Genomic DNA, 9,733 nt, shown 5'->3' on the forward strand with positions numbered 1-9,733 from the left:
AAGTCAGGTATAAATAAGATGCTTTGTTCACTATATAGCGGCATCTGTAACTTTCCAAAATTATGTTATACTCCAGTAAATGATTACACTTTGCTGTTTTGCTTTCCGTTGCCTAGGAGTCGCTTATCTTACGAACAATTTAGTGCATTTCTGGCAAATGTCAAGGAACTAAACTCACACAAACAAACAAGAGAGGTACTACATGCACTTTGCTGTTCTCTTTACTAATGGAAATTTTTTTTTTTACTGGCTTAATTCATGGAGTTTATGGTTAACGGTTTTGCAGGAAACACTTCGTAAAGCGGAAGAGATTTTTGGTGCTGACAATAAAGATCTTTACGTCATATTTGAGGGTCTGATTACTCGTAATATCCATTGAGGGTAATGCATTATCATTGGGATCATAGAGTTTTGGTGATTATTGACATATTATTTCTTATTGTTCTTTACTGATACCTGTCATGCACAGCACTGACACTTCTCCTTGTTTGTGTATGTTACAGTTGTATAATCATATTATTTATATAAAGCTTTTTTTCCCCCTGTAATTGGTTGTGTGTTGTTTATTTCTCGGCAAAGTCATCTGGTTAAGGTTTTAATGGATTTGCTTATATAAACTATTTTGAAGCCTCTGGATGTTGCTCTCTATGTTGACAATTTGACTGCACTAGTGAAGGCTTAGGACCACCAGTAGTTTGGATTCAAGATGGTGGCTTTCTTGTAATGATTCATGATTTACTCGTAAAGAACTATTTATTGAAGCATTATCTTATTGGAATTGTGCTTTAATGCCACAACTAGGGTTTGAATGCTTTCTCAATAAAAGCACAAATGGCGACCTATTGATTTGCTAAATTTTTTTTGAATCCATACAATCTTTAAGAAATAACAGAATGTGTAATTTCGTATATGTGCTTTGAAAAGTTTGAATAACTATCTTGATTATGCTATGACTAGCAGAAATATGTCCAAAGTTCACTATGATATTTTCTTTTTAATAATGAATGAAAAGGTAGGTTTTTTTTTGGGTTTGATGAGGGAACTTCTGCACAGTCCTTCGGACCATAGGTATCAAACCCTCTAGACATGGCTAAGGGGCACATCCCTAACGTACGGTTTCAGGTACTCTAAGAAATTAATTTCCTGTAGATACTTCCCAGGAGAGTCGAAGTCCAAGGCAGCTTACCAACTTGTCTGGACCTTATTGGGTAAAAAGGTGGATAATTTGCTCCCTTAACCTTATGGGGCAAGTTTCCTCAAAAAACATGTCTTGGCCCGCCTTGTCACTGTGACCTGTCCTGTCATTAGCAAAGACTCTACTACATTTCCAGTTCCAACCATGTTTGCGTAGAAACAATTGTCAGTTGCATGGACAGGGCAGCAAAAGGACAAGGATATTTGCAGATATATATCCATGTACACTGAATACCAATAGTCAATAGGACATAAATATGGATAGATATATCCAGAGATGAGGAATCTGCTGCTGTTGGAGGTGCTCCTAGTTAGGGATAGGGATGCAACATGTGAAACACACTACACGCCATTATATCTAGACAGATTATTGCCAAAATTTCACTAACCAACGAGCTTACCGGCCACTAACTAATTGACATGGAAATATCGATATTGTCAGAATAACAATCACAAAAGTATAAAAACCATCTCCTCAAAAGTGACACATGTAAAGAAAAATAAAATCCTAGAACCTCTTTGTTTACGGTTGGCTTCAAAAATAAGATGGCCTAAAATAATTCCTAGCGCTCAACTTGCTCATCTTTGGTGTTCAGATCTTTATGGTCGATGTTGGTTACTTGTTTTTTTTTTAACTACAAATCTCATTGGTTTTTGCTTGAATATCCAATTCGGTTAGGCACCGCGCCATCACATCCAAAATTAGAAATGTAATGTTTCAAGGGAAAACTTAAATTATCTATATTATGGGGTCTATTAATAGACCAAAAAGAAAAATATCACTATTTAAAGATAAACTGCAAAAGGGTATCCATGTAAAACTAACCCTTAAGGTGCTAATCAAAATTTGGGGCCGTGTAAACCTAACCTTTAAGGTGCTTATCAAAATTTGAGGTCCGCTAGAGACCCCGTTCCAGCCATGCCATCTTTCACCCACCCAATAAAACTTCTTCCAACCAACATTCGCCCACAAAATCTACCATGAATTCCGAACAAAAACCTGGAAAAAAAACAGAAAGAATTGTAAGGAAAAAAGAAAAAGAGTCTGTCAGGGGGAGGCATCAAAGAAAGAAGAAGGGGAAACAAATTATAAACAACAAAGAAATAACCCCTTTTCATTCTCTTTAAATACCCATCAACTCCATCAAAAATAGAATGTGAATTCAAAGTTGCCTGAATCAAATTGATCACCATGGAAGATATTGAATCCTCAACACTACTAAATCCGCCAGCTAAGAAAACCTCACCATCACCCTAATGCTCACGCAAAGCCATTCAAGAACAAGAAATCCAGCGCAATCTTAAAGAGAGGCAAGTTGCTAAAGTCATCATCAACGACGAAGGAGGTGACGATCAACTCACTGATATTGGTTCATGCTCCTATTATCTTGAGCTAAAGTGCACATAACCAGAGCTCCCATATTTCCATCAGGTTTTTTACAAAACAATTCCAATTCTGTAACAAAGTTCTAAAGAGGAAACATTGGAGGAACATTTGACGGCGTTATTAAAAGGAACAACCACCGTAATAATAAAACATGGTCCATATCCCTTGCTTTTTTATCATTTCAACCATGTTCATCAAACCAATAGCGATCAATAGCATGATCATCAATCTTTAAAAACAGCCCAGAACTAAGCTAAAGCTAAAAAGAAAATTCAACAAATGCACAAGTAATTAAGCAAGTTTGTTTCTGGAGATACAAGAGGGCAAGAGTAAACTAAGACAGAATCTTAAAGAACACAGAATGCGACAACTTTGCCTTGACAAAATGTTCTAACATTCTAAACACAAATCTTGAAGCAACCTACAAGAATAATCCCTGCTTGGGATCTCAACCACAAAGAACACAAACAATTTCCCGCAAATCTTGATAAGTAACCTCACATGGCAGAAAAATAAATCAAAGGCTTCAAAATGGAGAAATAGTGATCAAGATATGCATCACGGCGTAAAAGGTGCAAAAACAACCACTGAGTTATGTCCACCAAAGCCGAAAGAATTAGAAATGGCTGCAAATGAGGAAGACAAAATGAAAAAGAAAGAAATTTTAGAATTTTCTACACTATTCATTTAAACAGAAAAAAATTGTGATTGGAAAATTATAACATACCAACATTCACTTCATGTTGCTGTTTTTTGTTTGCTACTGTGTCAAACTCAACCGAAGGCTCTGGATTCTGTAGTAAATAGATACAACAATCAAATGAACACCTGATTAGAAGAAAAAGATCAATGCATGAAGTGGAACCATGCGAATCTCATTTACATCATATCCTTATCTAAAACATGGCATGCTTCTTTCCATTGGTTGGTTAACAGCTAAAGAACTGCCTGACTTTTAAGGACGATAATATTGGGCTATCTAGATTTTTTAGCAATTGGATAAATAGTGCACTACATATGTAAATGAATATTTTGACTATCATACTGGAGTTCCACATGTAAGTACCACTTTGATGAGATTCAATTGGGAACGCTTATCATTAGTACAAACGAACTACATGAATGCGTTGATTAACAACTAAAGAATTGGCTGAGTTTTAAAGATGATAATATTGGGCTATCTAGATCCTTTAACAGCTAGATAAATAATGCACCAGAGTGTACATGAATTTTTGACTATGATGCAGGAGTTCAACATATAAATACCACTTTGATGAGATTTAATTGAGAAAACTGTTATGCTGATATATTTAGTACAAACCGACTACATGAGTGGCTGTGACGATAACACACACAAAACAAAACAAAAAAAACGACCACATGAGTGGCCCCCTATTGTCATACACACATTAAGAACTACTTCTGAAGACTTCAAATTTTAATTAGAGATTCAGAAAGCAATAAAAAAAAAGCTTGTTCTACAAGGTAAAGGCACTACAGATTATAAGAAGCCAAAATCACATGCAAGTCACCCCATGAACAGTGAAGGAACTAACATATGAGATATAACACATATCCCTAATTATACAATCAAAATAAGGCCTACTTACAAATTGGTTTATACTTGGATGCAGCCATCCAGTAGTTATGGCTTTAACTGTTGCAATAGCTTCGAGACCTCCAGAAGCACCAAGGCAGTGACCTATCATAGACTGAAGATAGAAACACATGAGTAGAAAAACATGATGGAATACTTATGTTTTGCCAACAAGAAATGATATACATGATATATTAGAATAAAGTTGATGATAAAGGGAGGCACAAATGGCCAAGAGATGAAAAAACGAAGATAACTTTCACCTTTGTTGCATTAATCTTGATCTCCTTCGGGTTCTTGAAAACTTGCTTTATAGCATTCACCTCAGCCAGGTCACCAGCAAGTGTGGAAGTTGCATGAGCATTTATGTAATTGACCTGGAGACAATAAAAACGGAGGAATAAATTTGTATTACATTAGATTAGATTCAGCAGATTGATTATGGTTGTAAGCCGGAATTCTCAGACCTAGATACGGAAACTAAATTAGAAACAGTTTATCATATCCCTGCTAATATGATAAATTCTTGATGGCAAGTCAATAATTAATTGGTGAAAATTATAAACTTACTTAAGCTCCTGTTTATAGGAATGCAAATCTTTCTTATAATTAGTTGTACTAAGTTTAATAAACTTCATGATTTCGTCTGCAGAGTTAGGAAGAGGGATTGGCGAAATGCAACTCAAAGACGAGCATATCATCATTATTACATCGTTGCTGTCACTGCTGAGCACCAAAAATAAATGGTCTAATCATCTGCTGGAGATTTTATTAAGAAATATAAAATAGGGTGGTAAAAAACTTATATAGGAAATGAAAAGACAAATTTAAAAACTGGTGTTTAATGGTTGTAACCCCAAAAAAAAAGCTAAACAAGTCAATATCCTACCTCCTCTGGTGAAACTCTTGCGTCTTCCAGACTTCTCTTGATACAAGAAGACACTCCAAGTCCATCAGCTCTAGGATCCGTCATGTGGTAGGCATCACAATTGACAGCACCTCCTAAGTATTCAGCAATAATCGGTGCATCACGTTTCATTGCGTGTTCCAGGCTCTCCATTACCTTTTCCAAGAATAAGCACACAACATTACAACAATAGTCGAATAGTAAATAACAGATATGAATAATACAATTTAGAAAATCAGTCGGCACTAGGACAATGCCTAGTTAATCAAAGTTGCAACATTAGATGTTTAATATCCCGCTTGCTTTGCACGCCAACAAGATGATGCTTATAGGAGAAATGAAAGACCTTTTGAATCAACATCAAAGACCAGGATGCAACATTCCAGAATGTGCTTCCCAGGTGAATCAAACGTTCAGTGGCTTTGCTAGGATTATCCATATCTCTACATCAAAAACTATTACAAACTAAGAGAATCTAGAGAAAATTCCAGAGTCGTGTGACGTATCATGCTTAAACAGTGCAGGCAGATATCTATAAGATGCCAGGAACATGATAGAAAAGATCAAAAACCATAAGCATCCCCATGAAGCTGAGGCCAAACTCATGGATTTGAAATGAGGAAAAAGATAAATAAATAATAGAAAAATTATATTCTAACAACGTGCAGAATAAAGGGGAAGCCAATGTCTACCAAAATACTTGTAGCAAGATTAAACCAGTTGACTGACAGGTAGACTTCCTTCTGCGTGTCTTAAGAAAGTTTATCCAAACATGATACTTCTTTAGGTTGAAATTGCGACGGATTGCTAGAAGCCAGAGGTCTGAAAACCTTAGAGAACAAATATGACCAAAAATGTCATAACCTAGCATTCAAAACTATGAACAAATTGAAATCTGAATAGAATTCAATGGTTCAAATTTCGCTGATCACTCATATCTTGAGTAAAAAGGAACATTTTCAAATATCAGTTTCGGCATCAGCACCATCACTTCACGTTAGCAACTATGCAGATTCTATGGATCTAACAAAACTATTAAACAAATATAAACACGAGGTAATGAAAACAGGCTCACATACCAGTACTCCAGCACCCTCTCCCATAACAAAACCATCTCGACCTTTGTCCCATGGCCTTGACGCAGTTTTCGGATCATCATTCCTCTGTGACAAAGCTCTACAGGCAACAAAACCCCCAACGCCAATGGGGATGATGGCAGCTTCAGTTCCACCAGCAATCATTACATCAGCCTCGCCTGCACGAATATGGTTTGCAGCAGCATAGAAGCAATAGTTGGATGTAGCACAAGCAGTGGAAATTGAATAGTTTGCACCCATGAATCCAACATCCATAGCAAGCAAAGCTGAACCCATATTTGTAATGGCATAAGGAATAAAAAATGGAGTAATTTTCCTATGCCCTTTCTCTATAAGAGCTTGAACACCATCAGAAAACACTGTAAGTCCACCCATGCCTGTCCCCACAAGGACACCAGCCCGTACCTTGTCAATCTGGCAGATGAAAAGATTTCCTCAACATAAACACTAATCCAAAATGAGGGAAAAGTAATGACGGTAATACATCAAGATGATAACTAAGTTAACGACAAGATATCATATAGGACTTTAATCAAGATATCATAGCCAAGTGGGCATAACTAAGTTAACGACAAGCAGCAAAACTAAAGCTTGGATACAAGGACATAAGGGTAGTACAAATCAATCAGTTACAACAATAATGCAGCAGAATATTACCATAGTAGATATCACCACGAAACAACAAAAAGTGTCTTCCTCCATCTTATAATGCTAGCAGAATAAAAATTTACAGTTCCCTCTACAAATATCTCGTACATAACAAAAGGTCACATAGATAGTTAACTACGTTGTATTGAAGCCTCAGCTGGAAATGTTAGATTATAACAAAGGGGAAAAAATACAAAACAAGCATTACCTATGAAGTTTACAAACAAAACTATCATACATATCTAAGCTCCTAATCTGGTTTGACCTAGCAAAGGTGCATGTATACTATAAAGTAGCTTTTATCTCTCCTTTTCACAATTTCTTATGAACAATTACAAATTTTCATTTTATTTTGCAGAAAAATCATCAGCTTCTACTTTAAGTCACTCTCCTACAACCAAACCAGCCCTGGCAAATACTGTAATTCGCCAAGGCTAACAAGTACTTATTATGATTTATAATGAAGCTACATTGTGAAGTGTGAACCTACTCTGATTTGTAGTACTGTAGTAAGCAAAATTTTTTCTATACTTATTATGATTTATGATGAAGCTACATTGTGAAGTGTGAACTTCCTCTAATTCGTAATTGTCGTAAGCAAATTTTTTTCTTGAAGCTCATTTTTTTCCTACTCTATTTCAGATGGATCCATCAAATCAAATTGCAAACATTATTTTCCTCTTCGAAATTTCAACTGATAGGATACAGTATTAAGCTCCAATCAAAGCAAAATCAGTGAACAGATCTATCAATTAAGAATTCATTAACTGTTCTGTCTCAATAAGTTACCCTTAGATGATGATCAGTGTTGGTGATCTGATACTCTTCCCACAAGCATATAGTACAAATTACACATAGAGAATACTCCAGTATATCACTATTCAATCTGCACAAGTTTTCTTTACTTGTTATCCTGAAAATACTAACAAATCATGTAGGATACCGTTTTTCAGATAGCCCAACTAAATATGTTGATAGTAAATACTTACTTCCAACAAGCATTTGAACCTTGTTTAGATCTTAGAAAAGTGACTGAATCATGATTTTGCTAGGCAAATGGATCACCAATAGAACAGAAGGAGGTAATTGACTCGATAGATACCAAAAGCACATCATAAGAAAATATTCCTAAAGTAAGAAAATGGAGCCAAGGTTCGACCACTCATAAACGAACTGATTTAGCAATACCAACACAGTGCCTTCGCACAAACTTGAGTATATGAGGGTGTTTGGGAAGGCTTATTTTTTAAAGTTTATGAGTTATGTTGGCTTTTAATGGCTTTTGATTTTTTTTGATAAAAGTACTATAAAAATTGTTCGAGTAAAATACTAATTTGTTTGGTCAACACTAACTTTTTAAAGTGAGCTTATAAGCTAGTTTTTTAAAAGTTGAGGTATACTAGCTTTTTAAAATGAGACTTATAAGCTAACTTATTTGGCATTTTACTAAACAGGTAGAAATAAGAAAGCTAGCTTAAAAGCTAGTTTGACTAAAAATTAAGCCTCCCCAAACACCCTCTATGTCCGATAAGCAAAGAAATCAAGAAGACAAAAGAAATAAAGCTTTTGTCTCCCTTTTCACAATTTGTTACAAATATCATTTATTTCACAGAGAATTTTTAGCTTTTACTTTCCTTTTAGCTCATTATATTCAAGGGCAATAAACAGTTATAGAACACAAGAAATAAATAGTTATAATTTATGATGAAACTACATTGTAAAAGCACAAACTTCCTCTTGTTCATAGCAAAGGAATTTATTTCCTTAATTTTCTTTTTTCCTACTCAATTTCATTCGGATCCATCAAATCCAATTTCGAAATGATAACAGATCTATCAATTAAAGCAACAAAATCGTACCTTTTTAAGCTCCTCGCTCCCGACTCCAATCCCAGCGCTCTCAAGCGCCTTCTTCCCGCTAACAAGACAGTACCTCAAACAATCATCCAACCTCCGATCATTCTTCCCATCAATGTACCCCTCGGAGCTAAACCCTCGGATTTGGCCGGCGAATCTCGTCGGAAGCTTCGACGCATCGAACCTATCAATAGGTCCGATCCCGCTCTCGCCTTCGAGAAGCTTCTCGTAGAACTCGTCGACTTCATTGCCGAACACGGAGACGAGTCCCATTCCGGTGATGACGACTCGCTTCTTTGGATCGGTTTCGCGCTTGGGGCGGCCGGCGGCGACGGAGGCGTGAAGCAGGGCGCGTAGCGCCGGAGGTTGTCGGCGGAGGTCTTGTAGTGCCCGCCCGCAAATGGACAGGCCGGGAAAGGGCAGGGGCTGGCGGAGTGGAGGGATGGAGAGCGAGAGCGCGGCAGGTGATTGCAATGGTGATAGAGAAGAAACCCCTAGGGAGAGCAGCTTGTGAGGAGAGAGAGAGAGAGAGAGATTTTGGGAGGACGAGATGCGAGGAGGAGGATGTTGGGGGCTGGATGATGTACAGGGCGATGGCAGGTGAAGTTCGATTTGGAGGAGGGACGGGCTGTATAGCTTTTTGGATTTTAGTCCCTTACATGTTCAATATTGTGATGGTGGACATGTAAATCAATCAAATTGCTATTTAGTCAATCGTAAACCTGTAAATCGATCAAATTGCTATTTAGTAAATCCCGAATCTCCCGATAGTTATTTCAAAGGGGGAATTGCATATAAGCCCCTGACTTCATCTTTAATTGTGAAAACATTCCCCTAGACTCAGTGTTTGCCAAAACCTCCCCCATCATCAAACCTCCATGCGGTTATTAATTAGAGTTAACTCAGTTAAATATAACGGAAATATGTGAACTTCTTATACCCCTTCTCATTAAACACTAACATTTAAACTCCTGCCTACTTGGTTTATAGTGGGTTTATACCCATAATCCGCAATCTTATTTTTCATTCTTCTTCGATAGTATAATC

The 9,733-nt window shown here is 36.8% G+C and overlaps 2 protein-coding genes across 2 annotated transcripts in view; one reads left to right on the top strand and one right to left on the bottom strand.

Annotated features, from left to right (window-relative positions):
- Positions 1 to 544, top strand: part of LOC109843658 (uncharacterized protein At4g15545) — a 3,374-nt gene extending 2,830 nt beyond the window's left edge. Inside the window, exons 7-8 of the mRNA XM_020412615.1 lie at positions 117 to 195; positions 287 to 544. Of these exons, the coding sequence (XP_020268204.1) occupies positions 117 to 195; positions 287 to 379 (172 nt within the window). The 3' untranslated portion in view covers positions 380 to 544. The remainder of the gene's footprint in view (positions 1 to 116; positions 196 to 286) is intronic.
- Positions 2,772 to 9,566, bottom strand: LOC109841761 (3-oxoacyl-[acyl-carrier-protein] synthase I, chloroplastic-like). The gene is made up of 8 exons (XM_020410701.1): positions 9,561 to 9,566; positions 8,690 to 9,340; positions 6,165 to 6,596; positions 5,068 to 5,241; positions 4,442 to 4,555; positions 4,192 to 4,293; positions 3,309 to 3,375; positions 2,772 to 3,207 (listed from the first exon to the last, which is right to left on the bottom strand). Exons 1-8 carry the CDS (start codon positions 9,564 to 9,566, stop codon positions 3,140 to 3,142), a joined length of 1,614 nt encoding a protein of 537 aa, XP_020266290.1. The 3' UTR covers positions 2,772 to 3,139.

Source organism: Asparagus officinalis, chromosome 5 (assembly GCF_001876935.1).
Source record: "Asparagus officinalis chromosome 5, Aspof.V1, whole genome shotgun sequence".
Classification (NCBI taxonomy): Eukaryota; Viridiplantae; Streptophyta; class Magnoliopsida; order Asparagales; family Asparagaceae; genus Asparagus; species Asparagus officinalis.